The 26,594-nt window shown below is 41.2% G+C and overlaps 2 protein-coding genes across 2 annotated transcripts; both read left to right on the top strand.

The window, feature by feature from the left end:
* Nucleotides 1–4,437: 4,437 nt before the first annotated feature.
* Nucleotides 4,438–21,889, top strand: LOC139219510 (liprin-alpha-3-like). The gene is made up of 31 exons (XM_070851396.1): nucleotides 4,438–4,773; nucleotides 7,312–7,413; nucleotides 7,898–8,062; nucleotides 9,379–9,453; nucleotides 9,563–9,622; nucleotides 9,837–9,965; nucleotides 11,386–11,478; nucleotides 11,845–11,897; nucleotides 12,871–12,964; nucleotides 13,130–13,264; nucleotides 13,542–13,625; nucleotides 13,710–13,841; nucleotides 13,940–14,002; nucleotides 14,268–14,347; nucleotides 14,718–14,904; nucleotides 15,008–15,201; nucleotides 15,354–15,597; nucleotides 15,687–15,826; nucleotides 15,949–16,097; nucleotides 16,233–16,329; nucleotides 16,645–16,726; nucleotides 16,997–17,197; nucleotides 17,314–17,376; nucleotides 17,784–17,810; nucleotides 18,825–19,000; nucleotides 19,125–19,222; nucleotides 19,310–19,485; nucleotides 19,679–19,747; nucleotides 20,229–20,391; nucleotides 21,644–21,712; nucleotides 21,836–21,889. The coding sequence occupies exons 1-30, from the start codon at nucleotides 4,438–4,440 to the stop codon at nucleotides 21,694–21,696; spliced, it is 3,720 nt and encodes a 1,239-aa protein (XP_070707497.1). The 3' UTR covers nucleotides 21,697–21,712; nucleotides 21,836–21,889.
* A 3,213-nt stretch (nucleotides 21,890–25,102) lies between these two features.
* On the top strand, nucleotides 25,103–26,343 carry fgf21 (fibroblast growth factor 21). Its single transcript, XM_070852321.1, has 4 exons — nucleotides 25,103–25,357; nucleotides 25,475–25,552; nucleotides 25,654–25,757; nucleotides 25,838–26,343. Exons 1-4 carry the CDS (start codon nucleotides 25,210–25,212, stop codon nucleotides 26,126–26,128), a joined length of 621 nt encoding a protein of 206 aa, XP_070708422.1. The 5' UTR covers nucleotides 25,103–25,209; the 3' UTR covers nucleotides 26,129–26,343.
* The last annotated feature ends 251 nt before the right edge of the window (nucleotides 26,344–26,594 follow it).

The following is a 26,594-nucleotide window of genomic DNA, read 5'->3' as shown; positions in this document are numbered from 1 at the left end:
ACTGTATATTGGCCTACAATGTGTTGCTTGTAATTAATCATGACTGTAACTAAGCCCCTCGCTGTTGGGAGCTTTGTAGTCAAACCTCCCAGTTCGCCTCACTGCTGTCACTGGGCCTATGGGGTTGACTATAATTCTATAATGTCTGGAGCAGCAGGCCCTTTACTGAAAATGTACGATGTGCATTTTTGGGCCATCCTCCTGACGTGATGCTTTCCACAGTCTCAGTCGAGCAGGATCTCCAAAGAGGAGATTTACCCTCCTCCTGCTCGCTTTAATGGCCGTTTTAACACACGGATGGCCAATTTAGAGACCACTCCACTGCACAGCTCCTAAGCTTTTTTACTATAAGAATGTAGATCCGTGCGTGCTGGTGCGCGCCCGTGCCATCCAACGGTCTTTTCTCCATACATTCAAGAAATGGAGGCAGCAGCCACAGACTAGTCGAGCTGTCATCTGGAGAGCCTCGTCATTTCCCCGGTAGCCCGATGCGCAGTGTGGATGCCAGCGCAAATAAAAGCGTGTTAGTTCGGATCCCGGTGCTCTCATCCGCTGCCGACTATCACTTATCGATTCCAATGATGCGTTTCTCGGCCAGGGAGGGGGTACTGTTTCATGGTGTTTGGGGGTGGGGATGGGGATGGGGGGTGGTTCATTATTAGTCGCTACGTATATGTTTTCTCATTGAAATGTCAAGGATGCATCTGACATGCATGCATCCTTTGCTCCGGGAAGGCGATTTGACTGGATGTAAAAAGCGATCGCCTCCTTCTTTAGCTCTAATTGTCGGCGGCTGTGGGAGCCTGCAAACCCCCCTCCCCGCCCCAGTGTCTGGTGGAGGGGAGCTGTTTTTGCTGCTCCCCCACCCCCCTCTCTCTCTCTCTCCCACAGACACACACAAGCACACACTCAAGGCTATGGCATTTCCCTTTGCCCATTTTTCGAAGACAGGGAATATTTAGTAACATGATACACAACCTAATTGTTGGGGGGGGGTTGTCCTAATTGTTCATGTAGCAACCAGATACTGTAAAGCCAGTCTGTCCACTCCAGAGCTACAAGCAGGATCCAGTTAGACTGTGTGTGATGATGATGGTAATGGTGATGATGATGATTTGGGCAATCATAATATGAAAACACCCACATGTGCACACACACACACAAACACACACACTGATCGATTGGTGACACTGTGACGTGAGCTCCCCTATTACACCAATGAATCTAATGCAGCTATTTGATAATGTGGCTGCACTGTAGCTCCACATTACAGAAAAATGTTGTCACCAGCTCATTGTTTTCAAGCTGCCTCTCTGCCAGTCCCCACGCTCTCATTTCTACGGCAGCAAGAATGGCAACTATTCAAAGAGACGGTCTCATGAAGTGTAGTCCACAGTGTCACTTTAATGCACCAGACGACATGTAGTGCTCTCGTTTTCTAGTTGTCTTCCTCTCTCATAAACACAGGTCCTGAAGCCCAGTGACCTCACAGCTGAATCTTCAGTCAAAACTGCAGGCTGCACAGTGATGTTTTGCCTGTACTGAATCAGGATTCCAGCTATAAATTCCTTTGTTTTTTCCACCTCAGACTCACCATATGAAACAGTGGGAGCACACTGAACTGTTCCTGTGAGCTGTGCAGTGATTGTTAGAATAATACAATAGTCTGCAGTAATTACATTACCCTGCTTTCTGCTGCCCATGCTGAGCTAATGAAGAGCTGAGGGTTTTTTTTTAGGTGTTTCAAGGTCCTGTACCAACTCAAATGAATTTCAGGAGGATATTTTGGGTAGTTTGGATCACGAAGTTGGAATCAGAAGCTGTAGCTTTTTGTCCACAAGAGGTATTTTTCTAAGAGGAATATAATTGATACCTTCACACATGAGTGGACCAGTGGTGTCATTGTCAAGTGTGTCCCTGCATGAATGTATTTTTTCCTTTTAAAAGCAATAAATCTTGATGAATGTCTTTTTGGAGGTAAATGCTTTCGAAAGCCATCATAATTAGCACCATTGTGACTTGTGATAATCTAAAACCCCGACAAGTTTCATGGTATATTTCCAAACATTTGACACCTAGATAGATTTTTAACCTCCACTATACATTTTGCCTCTTTTTTTTAAATAGTCTAACACCTCCAAATCTTATTTAGTCAGCCGTCTTCCATGTGAGCTTTTCACACCTAAAGGTGGTTTGCCACTCTGAAGCAGGTTATCACTCATTTCATGCCACATGGGTTAAAAGCACACCTCTGATATTTGATGATGGCAGGTTTACTGCTTTGTTTAAGTACGCAGCCTGTTAACGTATGTGCCGCCATCAGAGTGGCAGAAAGGGAAACATTTCTTGCCTGATTACATTTTGAACCCTTAAACTGTATTTTAAGGGAATGCAGTCAATGCCAATTCAGCTTTGCATCAGTGATTATCCATCAGCAGAGCGAGGAAGGAAGGAAGTTGTTTTTTAGTGGGACATAGAGTAAAGTTGCCAAGTACTGTGGCCAGCTCCCCAGCATGAGGAGCTAATTCTGAGCTGTATCAGGCCTCCAATTACCAGCTAGCAGTCCCCATCTTTTGTCCTGGACGTCCATATAATAATAATGAGAAAACTGGCAAGGCTTGTTGTCACTGGTGCTGAGGCCTGTGTGCTAAATATGTTTGATTCACAAAATGGATAATTTTGGTTGGACAAAGCAATTCTTTATTGCACTGCCCAGTCTCACCCGCATGGGGCACTAAATCAGTCCAAACCACTTAAAAGTATAAAGGCCAGTGCGAGCCCCTGAGTATTATAGACTAGACAGTGAAGAATATGGGAGAAAAGAAGAGAGGGACACAGGGCGCCTTAATAATGCTGATTGCCTGAATCCATACCATTTTGGCCCACAGTTTGCAACGTGAGCCAAAGGCCTTATGTGGTTAGAAAGGTTTATAAGATATACAGACAATGTACAACAAAACCTATTTACGGAAACTTTTCAGATTGAGATTACATATTTGAATCACAATCACATACTTTTTTTTTTTTTTTTTTAAACTGAGAATGAGAACAAATTGAACTTGCTTAGATTATTAAGATTAGCATTAGAGCACTTTCATCAGTACTGCAATCATACTAATCTCATCAAGATCATAGAGACCGATACCGCAAACTTATAGTTTGTCATTTTGGGAAACAAGCTTATTCACTTTCTTGCTTGGAGAAGATTGGTAACACTCTCATGTCTGTCAATTAAATATATGACTACAGTTAGTAGTAAATTAGCTTAGCCTAGCACAAAGACTGGCAACGGGGGGGCAACATTTTAAAACTGTTTGTTTAATCTGTAAAATTAATCCGTGGAGAGACATCAGAGGGTTACTGCTTCCAGACAGGAAATAGTCCAGACCACATAGCCTTTACATTTTATTACGGATTGAATAAATAAGATAAGATTAATTTGTGAGTGGTTAGAGGTGCTGGTAAGTAACGAGAGAGTCAGTTATCGATCTTCTTGTCTAACTCTCAGCAAGAAAGTGAACAGAACAGAATTCCCTTAAATGTCAAATTATTCTTTTAAAACAGATCATTTCAAGCAGCATGCTGTATTATTTGATTTATCACCGATCTAACAGTAATAGCTTAATTTTTCTTCTTAAGACATTTTCAAGTCGCATGATTCATATGCATCTTTTATTTCATACACAGTAACCTTATATGTTAGCTTCACAGTGGATCTATAAACAGAGATCCAATATTTGATAATTTTATCGATGCAATGTTATTATCATCATATTATCATATACTAAGTTGACATATTCTTTATTTTGTCAAAACTGCTGTTTGCAAACCATCAGACATAACTGTCACATTTCCATTGATTCACATTAGCCTGTGTTGTTGTTTCAAACCAGCTCACTCTTGCAGTGTCCATACTCGTTTGTTATAAGCACAGTGACGTTTATTGAGGGGGATCTAATGCACTGCTTGCTCTCTTTTTCAGCTCTTACCCCCGGTGCTGTGAGGAGCTCTGCTCCGTGGACTCAATTTAGGAGCCCTGCTTTATCCCTTCCTTCCCCATAACCCCTTCCCTTCTTCCCCCTCCGCCAATCCTAGCCACCCACAGATCGGCTTTCCCGTAGGTACTTCTTTCTCTTGCATAAGACAGGAAACATATAAGCATTCGGATCATTTACCATGCAGGTTGTGAAGGAAGACAAGTGAGAAAAGACTCACAGAAGTGAGTGCTGGAGAAAAAAGGCAATAAACAGAGAAAGATATGCAGACCAAAGGAATGATATTTTTGAAAAAATGAAGATGTAAAGATTTATATTTTGTACATCAAACTTTTAGTAGGCTATAAGCTAATAAAAAACACATAGGCACGAAGACAATTTGCACGCACAATCTGCTGTTCAGTTTTCTTATTAACTTGTCACACACACACACCACGGTCTCATGATGATGTGCGAGGTGATGCCCACCATTTCTGAGGATGGGCGAAGCGGCACTGGAGGGGGCCCCTCCTCACCTGCCGGGGCAGGAGTCGGAGGCCCCGGGGGTGCGATGGGGGGAGGAGGCTTCAGTGGGAGGGAGCCCAGAGGCGGAGGAGACGAAGGAGGCAGCACAGGGAACCTGGAGTCATTAATGGTCAACATGCTGACGGAGAGGGAGAGGCTGCTGGAGAACCTGAGGGAGACGCAGGACAGCCTGGGCACGGCTCAGCTCCGCCTCCGCGAGCTCGGCCACGAAAAGGAGTCACTTCAGAGACAGCTATCTATTGCTCTGCCACAGGTACAACTGTGTGTATGTGTGTGTTTACAATCACTGCATACACTTCTGGAGGAGAGTCAGTTTGGAAGTAAAGTATGTGTTTGTGACTGAGCATGTGTGTTAAGTTGAACACTCCTGCATGTGAGGTAACATTGTTTATCCTCCTCTGTGCTATCAGTGACTAGTTCTGTATGAGTGTGTTTCTCTGAGTGTCTGTCATTGTGAAGGGAGCTCATGAGACAGTAAGCCTTTGCAGTGACAGTTCATGCAGAGAGAGACGCAGCTAGAAAGTAGATGTTAAATACTTCCCCCACTGCGTCTTCAGAGTTTTCCTCACTAATGTTGTTCATACTAATGCAGAGGGTTTATGTTCCCCTCATCTTCTGGCTCTTCAGTCGAAGTTGCATCCGCAATTTTCCTCTTATTGTGTAATCAGGTTTCATTATGTTTGTTGACCATGTTGTTAGTGGATGATTAATGACGCTGGAAGCTAATGTTTTTTATGACTTCAGCTTAACTTAATTGAGAACTTGATTTTTTAGTAATTCTCTTTAGTTTACTGGCTGAAATGGTGGATTGATAATCATTGGAATTTGAAGATTTTATCATACATTTACAACACTTCTATAACAGCTGTCTCTTTTTTTTTACTGGGACAAGTTCCAAGATCTGAATGTGTCTATTGTGATTAGAGTATGTATACTGCATGTTGTGTTCTGTGATGTTGTGCTCTTAGACAAATACCAGCTCTGGCTAGACAATTCTGTATTATTATTCAATATCAAGACATGAAGTCATTGTCCTTATTTCAAGTTTTTTGAAGGACAGTCAGAAAGATATTTTTAACAAGTGTTCAGATCTAATTTTGATGTTTAAATGTGAAAAGAGACAGAAAAGTAACTAGAGCACTTCAGACTTGCAGTGAACATGGAGCACACTGAGTCACCAGAGCTACTCTCATTGTTCCTCTGACAACACATAATATTTCCACATGTTGTTTGGTTGTTTTTCTTATTGTCATTCAAATTTACATGAAGTGAATACAACATCATAGCCCTCAACAACCCTCTAGAGATGAAACAGTTGGTTGAATAGATTGACAAAAGAAAAAATCAACTATTTTGATAATTAGTTGATAATTGATAAGTATTTTTTTAAGGAACATTGCCACATATCCGTTTGTTCTAGCTGCTAGATTATAAGGATTTGCTGCATTTCTTTGTCCTGTGTGAACTCAACATCTTTGTGTTTTGGGGCTTTTGGTCCAATAAAACAAGTGATTTGAAGATGTCCCCTCAGGATTTAAGAAACTGACATGGGCATCTGACTAATTTCTGACATTTTATAGCCAAAATAGTTCATCGTTATTTAAGAGTCATTAATCAATAGTGAAAATAATCATTAGCTGCAGCCCTAAATATTCTCTGCTGCTATTGCAACAATTGAACACTATAAACTATGATTTTGTTTAAGGGCTTCATTAGCGAACTGAATATGAATGTATAGGTGTTTATGATACCGTGTGCAGAACCTGTAAATCATTACCAATTTGCAGCTACCACGGCGGTCAAAAGCATTTTCAAATTTGTATTTCCTGCTTATATTCTCAGTTTCCTTGTGCATCATAGTTCTGGACTGCAAATGTTTTAAAATGAATGGAGGCCAGTGTCTGTAGCGCTAGAGGGAGATGAAATAGAAAAGAAACTATATGCGGACAAGAGGAGCCAACTGAGAAGCTGACCCCTATCCAAACAAGAAAGAATCCTATAAGGCCAAGAGCCAATGGACCCACTGTGTCACCATCTGTATAGATCTGGGTGTCTCTCTCGCTTTCCCTCATCCATGCAAACACAGACCAGTTTTATGTGTCTACTTTCAACAGTTTTTGAATCATAAAGCAGGTAATCCTGACTCTAAACATCTAAACATCATTATCGTCCTTATAAACAGCCTCTAGGCTGAAGGCTTTGCTGGTGTTTTATGGAGGCATTAAGAAATCACTGACCATCTAGCAGTGATGATTCTTTTGCTTATGAAAATGGAAGACGCAATCTCCGTTACGCAGGAGTTGCAAATGTATTCCCAGCGGCGTAAATGACATATCGATGCTGTGTTTTTGGGGTCTCTCTTGTGCATTCCAGTGCAGAGCTATTGTGTAACAGTGTGATGTAATCCATCCATGAATTCGAGTTCACAGAGGAGGATGAGCAAGAGAGAGTGGTGGTGGAAACTGTGTCAGTGATTTACATGATTATTATGTAGGTTTACGTCATGCACATCTTCCTGCATCCCTGGTCTCAGGTGTTTCACATAGAGGGCTTTTGTCGTGTATATTTGTAGTGCAATGTGTCCATTTAGCCCATATGTGTATATGCTGAGAGCAGCCAGTTTAATTTTCAGCGCCACTATATGTGGCTATGTCTGGCCTGAATTATTATTTGCTCCTTTAAGCTTTCATCGCAGCTCAAGCGGCTAAGCAGAGACCACTTAGGCTATTAAAGCCATATATTTAAACAGTTTGTTTTCTGTGCCCCTCAACGCAGCTTGTGTGTTCCACAGGAGTTTGCTGTGTTGACTAAAGAGCTGAACGTTTGCCGGGAGCAGCTTCTGGAGAGGGAGGAGGAGATTGCTGAGCTCAAGGCGGAGAGAAACAACACACGTGTAAGATGTTTAGCGGCCATTTTGCTTATTAGCGCTGTAACAGCCTCTGTGTTATCTTCCTCACCCATTGTGGTTGTGTGGGTGTGTGACACTGTTTCAGTTTTTCTCCTTCTCTTCCTCTTTCTCCTCCACATTCACTTCGTGACTGGTTTTTTTTTTCCTCCTTATCTCCTTATCTCTCTCCCATTCGTTCCTGGTCTCTTTCTGCTCCGCAATGTTCCTCTCACCACTGAATTTCATCACATTGTCACTCTTAAAATCCTTCACTCCTCTGCATCCTCTCTGAGCTTTCTCTTTCCTTTCTCTGTCCCTTCTGCTACCTTACTCTCTCTTGTTGTTTTCTTGTTTATTGTCTCTTACTCCCTTGTCCCCCGTGTCTGCGTCCCTCAAACTACCTTTTATTTTTTATCTCTGTCCGTTCACCTCTTTGCATTCTCCTGCCACCTCTGCATCTCCGCCCTCTTCATCCAACTCACCCCTGTAGTTGTTGCTGGAACACCTGGAGTGTCTAGTGTCTCGCCATGAGCGCAGTCTGAGGATGACGGTGGTAAAAAGACAAGCCCAATCCCCGGCAGGGGTCTCCAGTGAGGTGGAAGTCCTCAAGGCCCTCAAGTCTCTGTTTGAGCACCACAAGGCCCTGGATGAGAAGGTGGGTCAAACTGCATTGTAGATCAGGTTGAAACTTTCAGTTGAAAGTGAAATTTCCAAGATCAAAGTAAAAATCCTTCACTGTCACTTCCTACTCACACATGAATGGCTATGATCAATATATTTACATTACAGATCCTATGAGTGCTTGTATGTGAAAGGGGTCACACGTGGTGATAAATCCACAGACAATTATCACCCAAATCTGCAATTCCCTCAACTCTACAGAGTGTTATAGCATCTCTCAGCCCATTGTTCTGGTTTTCAGGCCCTCAACTTGTTTCGGTTCACTCTCACTGCTCTCATCAGGATTATTTGGTCGCAGAACGCAAACCCAGCAGCTACCTAGCAAACCTATCATCACCAAAGGGCATAGTAGACAAAGTTAGTGGCTAGCTGGTGCACATAATGGAGCATTCAGCAGCTAAAGAGACAGGTTTTTCCCTCAGGAGGAAGTGAAAGAATACTGGTCTTTCATCAAATTCATCAGGTGTTCAGAAATAGATAGCAAAAATTGTGGTCTGTGTCTGCTGAATGTGTAAATAGGCTGTTTGCTAACATCGACATTACCTTAAAAGGTGACTCGGTATGTCTGCATTGTGTTTAAGCTGGTTTCAACTGCCCCTAAGTGGGGTCAGTTATTGTAGACTACTAATTAAAGCTATTAATTAAATTTCTATTGCTTTAAAAACAGTATAAGTAGCCTTATAGAATCCTAAATGGCTACAGTGCAGACGTGGACATGCACCTCTTAGCACATGTTTTGTCTTGAATATATGAATTATTGGTTATGGTGAAGTGATATATTTGCTCCAACAAGAAAATGCACATTCAATAGATGTTAAACCGCTTAAAATTGTATACAAGAAATATTTTCAAAGATTAAGAAAGATGCAGATGAAGGGTAAATCCCTGCATCTCATTTGCTATTGCTGCTCTGAGCATGCAAGTGATCATGTGCTACTCTAAAATGTTCCTCCTACACTTTGCTCCAAGTAGGAGTAAAAAATATGCTTTCATTGTGCCTGAAGAATTGTTAGGTCAGCATTTCAGAGCGTTCCTAAAAGTCTGATGAACACCTGCCCTGGTCAATAAATCCTGTTGGCCTCAATGATTGTCTTATCAAGATGATCAGACCCAAAATGCTGGCATAGGATCAACTGAATGGCAAAGCAGCCTCCTACGCCTTATCAGGAAGGTCAAGAAGATGTAGTGACGTTAGGAGGGTAAAAAAGGCTTAGCAATACAAATGCGGGTTTAATCGTAATTCATAAACATCATAATGGTCAGCCAACTGATATCACTTCTACCCCCCAGGTTCGAGAGAGGCTCCGTGTGGCCCTAGAGAGGGTGTCCATGTTAGAAGATCAACTGGCAGCGTCTTCTCAAGAGGTAAAGTCCAATGTGTCTGTCGTCAGGATGCTTAGGTGCTTGGTGTGAAGAAAGAACATTCATTTGTATCATCTGTTTGCCCATTATTATTTTGTCTCCCTTTTTCTAGGTAATCTCTTTAAGAGACCAAATTAAAAGACGTCAACAAGGGGTGGACGGCGGGAAAGATGTAAGGGAGGGTTTTATGCATGTTGGTTCCAGTTGTATTTGTGTATGTGAGAAGTAGAAAAGTAGATGTCTGGGTATCATGGTGTGTCAGTGTGATTTTAACCCCAAGTCATACCTCATCCACATGTCACTAATTTCAGCTACAACCTCAACTGATTCTAACTGGTCATTTGTCTTTGTCACCCTCATTTCTTTCTTTATTGTCATCATTCCAGCGGCTACCCAATGGTCCCTCCTCTGGCTTGGAGGATAGCGAGCTTGAAAGACAACGAGAAGGGGAGATAGAGCGACAGAGAGCTGAACTGTCCCAGCTGAGGGAGAGGCTTGCCCTCATGTGCCGGCAGGTGAGTGTGTGTTTTTATATATCTGTCATGATGAGGACCAATGACCTCAGAGGGAGGACACTTTTGCAAAGTGAGGACATCTTCATTTCTCCAAGGGGATATTTCAGTGTTAGCATGTGGCATTGTGGTTAAATGTGAATCGAAGCTGAAATGTTGCAGTTGATATATAATTATTATATCCATCTGTGGGATGGAGTGCAATGAAACACTAACAACAATGCATTTTCTCTGGTTGGAGGCTTTCTTTAAAAAACGGTGTGCATGTGTGTCGTACCTGTCAACCTGTTGACAGAACTAGTGGTCTTTAACATCATCACTTCCATAAATGCTGTGTTTGAAATCATTTTATCCTGAGACCATTTTCACAACTTCACAAACCCTCTCTAGATTTGCCATAATTTTTGCGGGAGAAAATTGCAGAAAATGACAAAGTGCCTTTTTAAGGTTAAAATAACTGTGTGGTTGAGGTTGAGCACACGGCTTAAGTCAGTCCTGAGGTAGGTGCTGATTGTTAAGGGAATAGTTTGACATTTTGGTAAATATACTTCCACAACATACAGTTGTTGACTTTTGCACAGAGTCTGGCAAGCTGTTTCTCCCTGACTCCAGGCCTCATGCTAAGCCACACTAACTGGCTGCTGGCTGTAGCTTCATATTTACTGTACAGACGTGACAATGGTATTGATCTTCTCATACAAGTCTTGGCAAAAAAACAAATAAACACATCTACCAAAATGTCAAGCTATTTCTTTAAGGCTGGGGTTTGTTAGCACCGGGGACTGGAATATAGTCAATAAGGGTCCCCACAAGTATAGAAATAAAGGTGCACTTAGGTATTGGTGTTTCTGTTTTATGTTGTAATTTGGTTTATATAATGAAAGCAAACTTTTATTATACTCCATTAAGCAGAGCTAAGAAAAAATCCTCAAGTATTTCAAACAGTATATCCCAGGAAGGAGGGGATTTATGTACAGTACATCTACTGGTCTTCCTCTTCCCTCTTGTGGCCAGTTTGACTATTGCAGCTGCTACGAAAAAGCCATGATTATAACCTGTAGTACATAATAAGACACAATTTGGATTGAATCACAGATGTACTATGTGTAGCACCATCCATCTTGTATGATGAGTCAGTATTTAGGTGAAGATAAGTAACTGACAAAATGTTTTACTCTACAACATCCCGACTACGCAATGAGAAGATGAAGGGATAAAAGAGAAGACTGGACAGTAAAAAGAGACATATTCTGTCTCTAGTTTATTGTGTTGGACTTTAAGAGTCTTAGACTGACCAGGCAGACTTTTGTAATGGATCACTGTTGTGTCTATTTTGACCTGGTGCTGTGGCAGTTAACATTGACTCATGTAGGTTCAGTCTGTGTCATTCTGTGTTTGGTGTCCCTTTATGGTGTCACGTTAGGTTGGGGAAATAGAGGAACAGCTTGCGGCCGCCAGGAGGGAGGTGACGAAGTCAGAGGAGGCCAATCAGAAGCTCCAAAGGGAAGTGAAAGAGGTCTGTAGGGCCAATCTGTCTCTTCCTGGCCAAGACCCTGAGCTCCCCCAGTTCCCAGGGCTCCAACTGTATATTTGAACACAATGGACATATGTTGGAGAAGTACTAATATGCAAAGAAAATTAAGAAATATATTATAGTTATGAGGATAGGCAGATATAGGAGTCTAAAATAAATGTAGAAGAAATTGTTTGTAGACATCTACAGTATTAAAATGTACTACTTATATAGGTCAGCCACACACTACAATGTTTAATGCATCTCTTACCTGGCCATTAAATGTGTAATAAGAACAGTCATCTTATTATACCATGAATGTCCAAACTGCATATCATCTTGTTTCATCATACATTTTTCCTCCTATAGGCCCTCTGCCAAAGGGAGGATATGGAGGAAAGGATTACAACACTAGAACGCAGGTAACCTTTGCTGTGTTTGAAGAATCTATTGTTAGTTTCAGTGAGGACTCACACTTTTTTTGGAGCCAGAATTTCATACATCAGCCATAATGAACATAGCACATAGCAGAAGGACCATATGTTTCACCTGTTGGCTGGCAATGTGTTAAAAAGGTGTCCCCACACCTATTTATACAGTCCAAAGTCGTTTTACATAATAACCTTTGCATTAGATTCTAATTAAGGATGTATGCAAAAAGTAAAATGCTTTCTGGGCACAGTTTGTTTGAAAGCTTGAATGTAACTGGATGCCCTACACCTCTATTCAAATGTACAGTAGAGAAAATTGTACCCTTTAAGGTGTTTAAGAGTCAGTATACTTTACTGCTAACAACTAAACCTTTAACTGAGGTCACATGTTTATTTTTTGTTAACAGATTAAAAATATTACAGCCTTGTCCTTTTTAAATGTAAAAAAAACATTTAAATTATGCAATTTTCTCCTTATGTCAACAATGAACCTTTGAAATCAACGAATACTGTATCACTTCTGTCTCTTTGATTGCTGATCCGCTCTAGTGTATTTTTAGGAGGGTTATCTGTAAGTAAAAACAGCTGAATTAGTTTTCAGCCCTGAACTCTAACAAGAGGACAGGGCAACTTCCAGTCTGGTACAACAGTCCACAAATCACACAATGGTGCTTGTGAGGCTTAAACACTGTGAGCACACAGTCATAACTGAAGCCAGCTCAGATGAGCATTTTAACATTTTAATGAGTTTGTCCCATTTGTTTTAGTGGTATGTTCAGTGAATGAATCAAACTGAGACTGTAAAAGTCAGGGGGGCAAAAATAGGATTTTGAAAAGTGAGAGGGACATGTCCCCCTCCATCCCCAGTGGAAAGTATGTCCTTGCATATAACCAGGTATATCATGTCATGTTAGAAGAGAACTGCAGCTCCATTAATTCGATGTTGGCTTGGTGTTGAATGCAGGTACCTCAGCGCCCAGAGGGAGGCGACTTCTCTCCACGATATCAAAGACAAGCTGGAAAACGAATTGGCCAGCAAGGAATCACTGCACAGACAGGTAAACTCAAATAATCCACTATCCACTGTCATAACTAAACTGTCAGCGCACGCTATGTTTGATGAATCTGGTATGTGAGTGCTATTATATTCAACAATCCTATTAGATGCAAGACTCGTTTTTGAACTCATCTGCAGTCTCAGTCCTTATGCTTTATGTTTTCAGAGTGAAGAGAAGAACAGACAGCTACAGGAACGTCTGGATGAAGCCAAGCAGAAGCTCCAGCAGACCCTACAGAGGGCAGAGACGCTGCCTGAGATCGAGGCCCAGCTTGCCCAAAGGGTTGCTGCTCTCAACAAGGTACTTTGAGTCAGGGACAGTCACATACTGTACCTGACTGATCACTGCGCCACTCAGATTTCAGTGCTGTTCCATTTAAAGGTTGGGCTTATTTTATAGATACTGTAACACTGTATATATACTGTCACAGTCTTCATTCATCGATTAGATAAACATACTCATGCCTTTTTTGAATAAAAATCTTCAAGCTTTTATTCGGATCTATTTTCAGTCTATTCACCAACAGATAAAAGGCTTGTTGGAGCAACTTGAAATATTCTTGTTTTCTCTAATTTAGGCGGAGGAGCGCCATGGAAACTTTGAGGAGCGACTACGACAAATGGAAGCTCAACTCGAGGAGAAGAACCAAGAGCTCCAGAGGGTAACATCATTTTTTTTCTCTACTTGCCAACATCTCCTATTTTAAGGACAATCAAAAGAGTACCACTCTTCTGGTTTATTTCAGGCAAGGCAGAGGGAGAAGATGAATGACGAACACAATAAACGCCTCTCAGATACAGTGGACAAACTTCTGTCTGAGTCCAATGAGAGACTGCAGCTCCATCTCAAAGAGAGGATGGCTGCACTGGAGGAGAAGGTAACAAAGAGACTATATAGTGGCGTAGAATATTTTGTGATATAATGAAAAATAAGAATGGGTAAAAAAAAATTGTCTTCATTCTTCTGCTCTGCTAGAACGCTCTTTCAGAGGAACTGTCCAATATGAAGAAAATCCAAGATGATCTTATAGCTAATAAGGTATTTACCATTTCGGTTTTGTTAGCATTTTATTCTCATGTTCTGTGTGGTGAAGAAGAGAGAGGCAATCAAACTTTTTTTTTTTTTAAAGAGAAAAAGTTTTTGTGAACCTTCTCATCTGTACTTTTTGCTAATGATGTCGACATTTTACTGGTTGTCAAGGCTTCCACCTTTCCCAACAAAAAAGAGGCGACATGTTTAACTAACAGTGCTAATTTTCCCTTGAATAAAACCAAATGACTGTCTTTTCTCTTCTGTGCTTTAGGAGCAGCTCCTTGCTGAGCTGGAGCGAATCCAACTTGAGCTGGATCAGCTGAGAGGCAGGCCTGGGTCTTCTTATTCCAGGTTAGATACAATGAATCTTTGAGGGTATTTATTTATACAATAGATTCTGCATTTTATGAATGCCCAAATAAAAACAAAGTCTCCCAAGGGATACTATATATACACTGCCCCTCCTGAGCACAAATCTTTGTTTACTCTCCTGTTTAGTCATTATGTACTCCACTAAAATCTATTTTAAAAAGTAATTATTTATTCTGTACCCAGAGGGTGTTGTTCTAGCTGACGAATATGCAAATAATGTATACAAATCTTTTAAAAGTGTTTGTTTTACCAGAGAAACCTGTCTGTTGTAATTTTACACCCAGAAAATGGGGACTTTGGAATTTTCAAGTACTGTGGCATAACTAATCGATTCTGAATCTCACCATAGGGCGGGCAGCGTGAGCTCACTTCCCTCCACCCTTTTCCGAAGATCTCTTCCAGGGAGCGCCTCAGAGCTGCGGTACCCCCAGGGTGGAGGCTCGCTCCCATCCGGCTACAGCAGCTCCTCTAGCGGGGTGGTGGTCAGGCGGGCGCACCGTGGCCGGTGGGGCGGCCCTAGAGACGACAGTAACAAGGTGGTTATCTTACACTGAGATAATGATGGTGATAATGTTGATGTCATTTGTTTGTAGGATAATATTCTCCTGCATCTTTCGCACCATTTTTCTCTCTTGGCAGTATGCAGAGTGGGAGAGCGGCAACATGCTGGGTGTGGGGTTTGAGGGTGGTGTGGAAGGAGGCTGCTCCGACGACGAGGATGACAGGGAGACTCTGTTTGGATCGGAACTGCTCTCTCCCAGCGGACAGACAGACGTACAGACTTTGGCCATCATGCTGCAGGAGCAACTGGAGGCCATCAACAAGGAGATTAAGTGAGCTTATGTCTATTATAGTGTTAGACATTTTATGACACTACCAACCAATATTTGAGCCTACTTTCAAAAGGCTTTCTGCTATAAAGATAGTAAAGCCCAATATTTAAAAACATTATTTCCTCCTCTTTCCCTCTTTCCTCTCCTCTCAGGCTGATTCAGGAGGAAAAGGAGAGCACAGAGCTGAGGGCAGAGGAGATTGAGAGCCGGGTCAGCAGCGTGGCCCTGGATGCCTCGCCTCTTCCGCCCTCTTCGCTGGGAGGACGGGACAGTATCGGGAGGGGATACATGACACCCTCCATCACCTCCTCCACGTTGGCGTCTCCCTCACCACCCAGTTCTGGGCATTCCACCCCCCGCCTGCCACATTCCCCTGCAAGGGAGACTGACAGACAGGTGCAGTAGCAAAGCTGTGATACAAGCCACAAATGTGCTTCAGACGAGGAGGATCCTGTTTAAATTCACCCCACTCTCTCCACGTGCAGAATAGCAAAGATGGTGAAGAATGCAGAGCACTTGCCCTGATTGACTCCACCCCGCCTCCTGTTCCTCGAGCCCTACGATTGGACAGAATGACACACACTCACCCCGGGGCAGGCCTCGATGACCACCGGGAATTTCGCAGGTACTCTCACGAAGGTTTATTCATAAATAGTTTGACTAACAAACTAGCCCACAGGTGTCAGTATCTCAGTGTCTATATTGATTTCAGTGTTCTTCCTGTTTTTCCTTTCTCTGTCCTTCTAGTCTCTCTGCTGATGGTGTCACCACTGCTAGCCAGGATTCCCTCCACAAAGCCAGCAAAAAGAAAAGCATTAAGTCGTCCATTGGTCGTCTCTTTGGCAAGAAGGAAAAAGGGAGGATCGGTGCACCTGGGCGAGAATCTGCGTCACTGGGTGCGTGAGCAGATTGGAAACTTCTCATTCACAATGCCGTTATGTTGTCAAATGTATCTGCTTAAAGTAAGATAATTATCAACAGTGAGGTGGATTCATAACGTAATTATTATTTTTAACCTTTGACCTTTCCAGCCTCCACACCTTCTGATGACCTGGGGTCAGCTGATCCGCTAGGCCTGACTAAATTGGGGACTGGAACAGTAGAAAAAGACCGCCGCAGTAAAAAGAAGTGAGATCAATCATCTTTCCACCCACTTCTGATGTTATTCACAGAGGCTACGGTGTTAGTTAGAAAATGGCACAGTCAGGTGTCATTGGCAGAGCATGGCACTAACCAGGCCTGGCCTGGGGCCTTGATTCCTGTGGTGCCATTCATTTACAAAATATATATGGCCTTGTAGTGTGGCAAGGCACAAATGTCATGTTGTGTGTTTAACGTATTAAGATCAACGTGATTTTCTATTTATAAAAAGAGACAGTGGTGAGGTGAGATGTGTAGAAATTAATCTCTGTCAAACTCTCCGTTTTCAACTCTACTTGCCAGGCACGATCTTTTAGAGGAGGCCTGTCGTCAGGGTCTGCCTTTCGCCTCCTGGGATGGCCCGACTGTTGTTACTTGGCTTGAGGTACGTCAAAACACTCTGTCCTGTTAAATGGCAAGATCAGGAGAGTTCAGCTGATAGTCTAATATAATGTTTCCTTAATGGGTTTATATAGATATTCAGCGTCTTCGCCTGGGTAAATGTAAGGAGCTGGGGTTAATTTTAGTGAATGGAGTCAGGTTAAAGTTAGGGCTAAGACTATATACTGCAAATACAAAAGTGGCACTCACCACCTATCATCATTGCAAGTGTTTCGCGTTCACATCCGTTCACATCAGCTTTCTGTTTATCCAGCTGTGGGTAGGGATGCCGGCATGGTACGTGGCAGCGTGTCGTGCCAACGTGAAGAGCGGCGCCATAATGGCTAATCTGTCAGACACGGAGATCCAGAGGGAGATTGGCATCAGCAACCCTCTACACAGGCTCAAACTCCGCCTGGCCATCCAGGAAATGGTCTCCCTCACCAGTCCATCTGCACCTGCCAGCACTCGCTCTGTAAGGCTCAGTAAAAAGTGTGATGTAATGTCAGCAAACAAATCATGCGCGCAGACAGCTGGGACATACACACGTCATACACTCACTGATGTCACATTTGTTTACTGTCATTACAGTCGACCAGTAATATTTGGATGACACATGCAGAGATGGAGTCTCTCACTGCTGCCACCAAGCCAGTAAGAACATCACATTTCATATCAAATCTGAGGAGAATTTTAATGTTATGTAATGTAATGTTTTAATGTTTTGGCCTCTTCATTCTTAGCAGTATGACCAAAGGCCTCACACTGATAAGCTTTTTTCCTTTTCTTTGTCTCTGATTAGGCATGTTTGGCTACACCTTTCCCTTACTATTCCCCCAAAATCTGTTTTGATGTGGTGTTTTTCCAACTAATTTCTCACTCACTAACAAAACTTTTCCTCCTCTTGCCTTCCCTCTCTTCTTCTCCATTCTGTCCTGACACTGATTCACTATAACACACGCACACATGCACAAACACACTCCCCCTGGTGATCTTTCCCTCTCTTTGCAACTCTCTGTCCCTTTTCTCTTTGATCTCTTCTGCTCTGCCTGGACCACAAGGAGCAGAAGGAGTTCAGCTGGGACCAGGTGAGTTTCTGGCAGCACACAGGTGATTGGCACATATTGCGGTGTAATGTGACATTCAGTACACACAAGCTCACTTAGATCACCAACCAAACTTATTGCATCATGCATCAATATGCAAACACATCCTCATATGTGATGTGCCAGCTAGCATGGTTACATAATGTATTATTTCCTTACACTCACTAACACTAACTGACAGCTTGAAGTACATTGTTCCTCATATAAATTGTGCCTTTTTTTCATGTGTATTAGTGGTCACTAAATCATTTGCTAATGCTTTATAGCATCTTTTAAGTTGCCAGGTTGTAGAAAATCATCCTACAGTATATCACTTACTTTGTCATTATAGCCAGCATTGTAATTCATCAAGAATCCATGAAATTGACTGTAACATAAGTAGTTGAGGGTAGAAACTTAATAAGATGCCCTGTAGCCTTTTTAAAGTGGGTAAGCGGTCACGGCCCATTTGAGGCTGAGGTCTTCCTGATGAATTAAAGGAGGACCCACCTGCCAACCCAAAAGTTAGTTTTTCTCTTAACGGCTCATAACTAATCTGCAAAGCATTATGAATGATAAATAGTTGATAAATAGTCTTATATAATTATATATATATATATATATATTATATAATTATCATATCTATCTTTTGAGCATCTTATCTGTCCTGCTGTGCCACAGTATTAGACATCACACCCTCTACATGCTCTTCCTCTCTCTATATCCTTGTCTGCCATATCACAGGGCACCAAAGTACATACAAAACTATTCGATTTTTATTTATAAGAAAGGTGCAGATGATTAATTAATTAACAATTAACATTTGAATGCTACTATTCAGTTGAAGTTAACATGCAGTTTGCTATGTAGGTATGCATATATTGTGTTTCAAATTCAGAATCATAATCCTAGATGTTAGAAGATTTGTTTTATACTATGTGTTGTTTTTGATGCACATTCATACCTGATTTGTGTTCTTTCACTCTGTTTACCTCCATCGCTCCCACTGTCCTTCAGATCCTGGCCTATGGGGACATGAACCATGAGTGGGTGGGAAACGAATGGCTACCCAGCCTGGGTCTGCCTCAGTACCGCTCCTACTTCATGGAGTCACTGGTGGACGCCCGTATGCTCGATCACCTCACCAAGAAAGAACTGAGGGGCCAGCTGAAGATGGTGGACAGTTTCCACAGGTCAGAAAGAAAAATTTATGTGTTATATGTGACATTTATCCACATTCTTCTTTGCGCCATCTTCTTGGATGTAAATATTTGTCATCTTTGATGAATTAGAGCAATCTGTCCCTCTCACTTACAGAGTAAGCCTTCACTACGGTATCATGTGCTTGAAGCGCTTGAACTATGACAGGAAGGAGCTGGAGAGGAGGAGGGATGAGAGTCAACACCAGAACCAAGGTGAGGCATCTGGTTAACAGCCAGATTTTCTCTGATATCAGAGCATACGCTTATTATTGACCTGCCTTTCTGCGTCCTCATCCACAGATGTAATGGTGTGGTCCAATGAACGAGTCATGTGTTGGGTGCAGTCTATCGGTCTAAAAGAGTTTGCTGACAACCTATTAGAGAGCGGGGTGCACGGGGCCCTCCTGGCGCTAGATGACACCTTTGACTACACAGACCTGGCCCTCCTCCTTCAGATACCCAATCAGAACACACAGGTATCGCACAGTGCACCACCTTTATTGTCACTGAATGTAGAAAAACACCTCTTTACAGCGCTTATCTCTCAAGTGTGGTGAGAAATTCTCACCGCCTCGCCTTCTGTCTGCCTAATGCCAAGATAATCCTAATCTTTAACTCTTACATTATCTTAATTATGATCTTAAAACTCGGTTTGTGTATCGTTTGCAGGCGAGGCAGCTCCTAGACAAGGAGTACAATGCTCTCATCTCCATGGGAACAGAGAGGAGGCCGGATGAGGTACGACAAACTGTCTGTAGAAAATCAATCAAGATAATCACTCCTGCCAGGAGGCGGGAGAGTGTGTTGATTGTAACCATTGTGACCAAGACTATTTTACTTGACAATAGGGCCTTTGATCCAAACTTTTCAGTTTTTGCCCTTTCTTAAATATGTGACATAATAATTTCTTTTCAGTGGTAAAATAATAGACTGAAATTTCCTTCTTGTAAAGACAGCCCTCATGGCATGAGCACATGTACCACTGCTGGCAAATTATTGGCACGCCAAAGCAGTTCAGCTGTGTTTACACCACTGCTAATTGCTTAGTTACAGCTTCTTGGACTACAAACTGTGCAACTGTGGTATATTGTCAAAACAAACCCAGCTTTGTCAAATACCACTCTTACCACACTAATGTATAATGAATACGACTCTGAAATAGCCTCGACTGTGAACGCTGTTTTTTTAAATTACTATTGTTACTACATTGTCTCTGCAGGACGGCACTAAAACATTTACACGGTCACCATCATGGAGGAAAATGTTCCGGGAGAAGGACCTCCGCGGTATGACCGCCGACTCCTCAGAAACATTACCTGCCAACTTTCGTGCCTCCGCCATCTCGACCCCCTCTGTCACCCTGAGAAAAGTCCAGAGTGAAGGTGAGAAGATGCAGCTCACAGCGGCAGAACAAAAGCCTGGATCAGGCACAGGAAGAGAAAGACATAGCGGTTCTTTCCTGTTCACTAACAAACTAAGACTAACATGCTTGAATTAGCACTTCTCACAAGTGAAAATAGTGTGATGGAAGATCGGCAAAAGAATTACAACATAAAAAGTGACAAAGGTGGTCATTGTACATTTAGCAGCCATTTGATTGGCTTTGAAGGGTCTCCGAGGTCAATAGTGTTGTTGTTGTTGAGATGTAGGATGGAGATCTACTATAAAAAAGGACAAAAATTGAATGGGAAACAATTTTCCTCAAGGCAACACCAGACCAGATAGTCACTCATTGCTGTCTTGTGTGCAGATCAGTGGTCATTCTAGTGCTTGTTAACAGACCATAAGGGCTTATCAGCTACAAATTGTGCGTTTATTCCACCAATAACCATTTTTCAGATTACGTCCTTCCCATCCTTCCTTCAAGGCTGCCATAATGGTTTGATTTAAGACGTGGTTGTAAATCCAGCAGTTAGAGATTTAAAAATTGTGTCTGTGACAGAGACTTTCTCTTATGTTTTTCAGCTATGTTATGTTTATGTGTCACTTTAACCCCACTGAGAGGCCTGAGTGCTCTTTTAGATAGGAGAGGAAAACAGGAAGTGCCGTGAATTCTCACACCCACAGCTTTTTTTTCCTCTTACAACAAACTGATGAAATTCAAGTGAAAAACATGTTAAGTGGTGCTTTCAGGTACACAGTTTAGCTTTACAGGCAGTCTCAACATGTCAGTCAGATATAAACGACCAGTCAATTTTTAGCTCAATAGCTCATTTCACATGCTCAGAGGAGTTGACAGCAGGGGGATTTTGTCATGTTTGGACAGAGCCAGGCTTGCTGTCTACCCCTAATTCCAGTCTTTGTGCTAAGCTAAGCTAACTGTTCTCTGGCTCTAGCATCGTACTGTATTTACAACAATTGATCTTGTCAATGACAAAAAAGCATATTTCCCATAAAGTCAAACTATTCCTTTAACATTAATGGTAAAATGCTTAAATATATAAAACCACAGTTCAGTGGTTTTGATTCAACTTTGAAATGTTTTAGTGCCTTTTCGAATCCAGTATTTGCTTCATTAGAATGACAACAGAAAACACATTTTTTTTAATTTGAACAACTATAAAGATTTAGGTGTGTTCATCTCACAGTTCCATATTTTGTTATACTTACTAATTACCTTCTTTTCTCTGTCAGTAAACTCTGGTCCAAGAGGAGAGTCGGGGTCCGTGAGAACATATTCCTGCTAAAAGATAAGCACACCAGGTGAGAAAAGCACCCTCTCTGCCGATCAGCGGCTAAAAATAGCTCGTGTGAACACCAAATCAAACGTCTAATCTCAGCAGGATGTGTTACGGTGCCTTAAGTGTGTTTTATTCCATTTTGTAGAGCCCCACTTCCATCCTTACCCAAGGAAAAAACACATTTTTGAAGAAAAAAAAAAACTGAGGATCAAAATCCAAAATGGACACTAAGAAGATGACCAACAACATTCGAGCCAGATGTCTCGAAGAATCAAAGACACTGAGTGAATGATTTCTGAAAAGATGATAAAATAGTGAATGAGTGATGTCTGTTTATCCATGTTTCTCTCCCTCTCTCTCCCTCTCTCTCTCTCTCTCTCTCTCCCTCGCTCTCTCTCTCCATCCTCATCCATAGTTGTGGCATGATGCTGTTTGATTCTGTAGAAAGTGGCCTGTAGAAAGTGACCATCGCCTATTGTGAACACATCTTCTGTTTTTGAGTGTGAGATGGCAATATTGACATAACAAATTTCTAGTTTTTAAATTGGAGACTGCGTTCCTGTTCAGATGGAGAAAACAATAACCCAACACGCACCTTTGCGGGTGATCTTACTATGATTTAGACCGATAATAGAACATACTCTGCCTAGTGACACCACAACACAGTAGAGTTTGGGGACAGGGAGGTTCAAAGGGATTATGTCAGTGTACACAGGGGAAATGAAATGTATGTTCTTAAGCCATAACAGACATGAGATGCACAAATGTGAATAGGACAGTGCTTTATGACAAAATCCTGTTCAAACTGGGAAAAAAAAGATTTAAGCATTTGTGTTAATATGCATGCCAAAATCAACCATTTTAGAGTGAACGTCATGATATCAATCATCTAATGATGTGAAAGCTTGGGTCAGGACTTTGTAAAATGTGTGTATTTTATTTTTCTCATTTTTTTATGATAACTGCTATTGTATGTATGTATGTATGTATGTACAGTATGTATGTGTGTGTATTAAACTGTACGTTCATTTCATACTTAGTTTTAAGACTGACTGTAATTTCATTTTAGGTTGAAAAAGGAAATATGTTTTAAATTATGGACATTTAAGATATGCTACTTGTATGTGTACATTTTGAAGAAAAAAAAACAAATTGTGTTATGATTTATTTGAGAGTAGTGATGATAATTGAATATAATATGATAACAATAATGATAATGATTGTAAAAGCTGTAATTAAAAAACATACCTGTAAAATGCTACTGAAGGAGTTATTTGCAGTTTCCCCTCGCTCTGTCGAGAAGAAGGTCACAGGTAAGTGGCTGTGATGGAGCTCTCAGAGTGTGATTAACTTATCCTTGAACCGTCCAATTCAACATTACAGTTCAATTCTGCAGTCTGGGGCTTAATTGTGGCCTGCAAAATATCCACATAGCATGGAAAGGTGAGGTGAAATAAGGGTTAACCTGCAGGGAGGGTGTAAATATTTGTTTTTACCTTTGACATCACAGTTAAAGTATAATTCTACATTTTACTCTCATAAAGTAATCACATCTTTATGTTAACATCAGAAACAGACATTAAAAGGACATTATAGCCCTTTTGTATATAGACAAATGGCAATGAATCTGACTTCTCCTACAATAGATAAATACATACTGTGTGTTTTTGCTCAGTCAAGGGTGAATTGGACAGCATTGAACTGGAGGCGAGCCAAAACTGGAAGAGGAAGCCCTAGTGCTGTTTAGACATAGCAAAGAGTATAAGTGTTTGTATCCTGAACAGGTGGGGAATTAAAGGATTTTCAAAATCCATTGTTTTATTTCTTCTCCGGTTGTTATTTTGCAGTCAAGATTCTTTTTTAACAGCGATTTTTAATATAATCAGACTTAATCACACACATTCACATACACACCATCAATGTATAGAGTCACAGTGAATAGATGAGATGCACTAAAGAGGCCCAACAGTCCCCTTAATAATCAGTCTTTAATGAAGTGTAAAATGAAGTCTTCTCCCAAGTAGCTTGTACATTATACACACACGTACACGTGATGGTGGCAGCGCTGGGACTTCCTGTGAAAACGTGCTCATGGAGGCCAGAAGCTTAAACAGGATAGCGCCATCTCCTGGCTGAGCTTTAAAACTGTCCCATTTTTATTCATCAGCTAGAATTGAATTGATGATTTTTATTGCCTTTCTGTTTATACTTCACTTCCTACACCAGGAACATGCCTGAGCAAGCCTCATTATCAAACACACAATTAAAGTGTCACAGATGATCCAAACATAAAAATGGCACCATAATACCTGATGTGAGCTTGATAACAGCTTTGGGGGGCTTAATGAAGATTAAATGTTTTTCCCCCAAATATTTAAATGCTCCTCACAGTGCCGTGAATAATTTGATTGATCTTCAGAAAAGCAGACTTTATCACATCTTAATGCAGCTTTCAGACTGTTATGATTGACAAGTGAGTGGGGAAACGAAAATGTAAGTAAAGTTTCGTGGTAATGCACCAAGTTTCTTAACTTGTGAGTTTATGAGCTGACGTGCGGCCCTCTCCGGTGACTGCACAGCTGCAGTCACATAAACACTTGTCTTCTGCTTGTAAATCAGTTTCACCCACTGTTTCCCTCTTTCTCTCAAACACACACATGTCAGACTAAGATAAACACCGTAAAACCCACTTGTAATTGTTTGTTACAATACAGCAGATGACGTAGAGAGACATGTGTGTGTTACATCTTCTTGCAGTAGGGAAATGTGTATATTTTCGAAGAGGAAGCCCGGAAAATCACTCTGAGTTACTGTAAGCTGCGTTGTCCAAGCGTGACAAAGCATAACCACAGATGTTTGTCAGTGTGAACAATTCACAGGTCAAAATGAGGGATCTCATTGTACTAAAGCATTTAAATTCAGTAATAGGAGGAGTATTGACATTATCTTGATTATTCCAAGCAAACAAAAGGTGTATTTGATTTGAAAGTATTGTTATATAGGATGAGAACGAAGTCACGTCTACTACACAATATGCTGTTGATATAACTATTATTCAGAGGTCCTTTAATAATGTTGAATAACTTGCTAAAAGAGGGTAAATAATAGAAACAGCAGACAATATAAAATCAATGTATACATGTTTTTTATGTGCTAAAAGGCTCAGAAGACTTTCATCCCACCTGAACTCATGGCATTTCATGAGAAACGCTTCCTGTAACTGACACGGAAGAAGCCCATACATAGTATTTGAACACAGATCCTCCTCTCAGCATTAAATCACAGTTTAATTATTTAGAAATGTCTGACTCATACATTTTTCTCATGAAGTAGGACCTCCTTCTCCCAGGTCCTTTATAAGGGCACAAAACTTGCTCTTGTTTAGAATTTCATTGAAAAGAAGTTGCTTGTACAGAGCGATATATTTCCTATTTATTTTGTTATATTATTAGGCTATTTATTTTTTATTTATTCCTTATCTATTTTCTTTCCAGGCATCCCTTTATCTTTTTTTCCCAAATGTTTTTGTTTCCACACAACTCTTTCTCTTACCTGTCTTGTTTTCTCTTTTTCATCCCACTTCCTTTCTCTCTGTCGTTTTATCTCGCTGACTCCAACCCACTTTTATCCTTTAATAGTCAAGTCAGAGAGCGGCATCTCTACACAGGTATTTCATGATACTTTTCATTATTGTAATTTAGTAATACATTTAATGCAAATATGGGAATACTGGTGAGATATGCTGATCTGAAACACTTTGAATTCTTCTTTTCTAATTTTGCAGATAATCACAGAAGAGGGATGTATCTGCAGATGACCCAGGATGGGAGAGTGTCGGGAAGTGATGTTCAGACCCTTTACAGTGAGTATAACAACATATGTGGGTCCCATTTAGGATATTTCCTAAACATTAATGTAACACCTATGAAGAAGACATGTATATTTATGTTTCTGTGCTTCCAGGTGTGTTGGAGCTGAAATCTGTTAAATCAGGCTATACAGTCATCAGAGGACAGTCATCATCTATGTTTCTTTGTATGGACAGTGGAGGCCATTTGAGTGGGCAGGTAAGCAGTAAACAAATACAACTTTAATGTAAAGTCCTTCCTGTCCTTCACTGACAGCCTACATCTGTTGTCTCTTCCAGAGACACTACACAGAGGCTGACTGCACCTTCAGAGAACTGCTGCTGGCAGATGGATACACCCGTTTCCTTTCCTCGCACCATGGATTTCCTGTGTCTCTGGCATCAAAACATTCCCCAGACCGACACACAGTCCCCTTTACTCGATTCCTGCCACTTAGGAATACTCTGGTGGTGGAGAGTGTGTCTGAACAACCACCAAACAATCAGAGGTATTTCAATGTAGACTCTGATGATCCTCTTGGAATGGGTTTAAATGCCATGGTCAGTCCTCAGTTCTCAATGGACACGTAAAGAGATCTATAACTGTGTATGTCCTGTGTCTGTCCTTCCAAAAATATATTTTTGTATTGACTGAGGACAACCTGCAGACTTGATTAAGTCATGAGATGAGTATCTGGTTATTTTAGCTTTCAACATGTTGCTATGTGGGTAATATTGTTAACTTATTCATTTATTGTGTGTTTGGTGTGCGTCTGATGGTTATTTAAAGACTGAATAATCTTGACTAGTTTCTGAGATTTTATGGTATGTTTTTTGTAAGAGCAAGAAATGTCCCATGTTGCAACATCAGGTTGATTTTTATATGTGAAACTTTGGGAGTTTCTCTAAAAGTGATTGTAAAGTCCAATAAGCTTTTGTTTGTAACACGTGTGTGTTTATCAGACTAGACGGGAGTTCCAAATGAAAATAAACGTGATATAAACTTCAGTTTTGTTTGTCTAAGTGATGCAATGATAAAGCTATGTCACGCAACAAT

This window comes from Pempheris klunzingeri, chromosome 20 (genome assembly GCF_042242105.1).
Source record: "Pempheris klunzingeri isolate RE-2024b chromosome 20, fPemKlu1.hap1, whole genome shotgun sequence".
Taxonomy (NCBI): Eukaryota; Metazoa; Chordata; class Actinopteri; order Acropomatiformes; family Pempheridae; genus Pempheris; species Pempheris klunzingeri.
The sequence above is the reverse complement of the archived record's forward strand: the minus strand, read 5'-3'. Positions and strand labels throughout refer to the sequence as shown.

Bases quoted from the DNA above. Each gene is read 5' to 3' on its own strand.
- fgf21 (XM_070852321.1), top strand. From the start codon at position 25,210: ATGTTTTTGTTTCCACACAACTCTTTCTCTTACCTGTCTTGTTTTCTC. The intron at 25,553-25,653 runs GTGAGTATAACA...CTGTGCTTCCAG, and splicing joins TGATGTTCAGACCCTTTACA to GTGTGTTGGAGCTGAAATCT. The intron at 25,758-25,837 runs GTAAGCAGTAAA...TGTCTCTTCCAG, and splicing joins GAGGCCATTTGAGTGGGCAG to AGACACTACACAGAGGCTGA.
- LOC139219510 (XM_070851396.1), top strand. From the start codon at position 4,438: ATGATGATGTGCGAGGTGATGCCCACCATTTCTGAGGATGGGCGAAGC. The intron at 13,265-13,541 runs GTACTTTGAGTC...TCTCTAATTTAG, and splicing joins GGGTTGCTGCTCTCAACAAG to GCGGAGGAGCGCCATGGAAA. The intron at 19,748-20,228 runs GTACGACAAACT...TTGTCTCTGCAG, and splicing joins CAGAGAGGAGGCCGGATGAG to GACGGCACTAAAACATTTAC.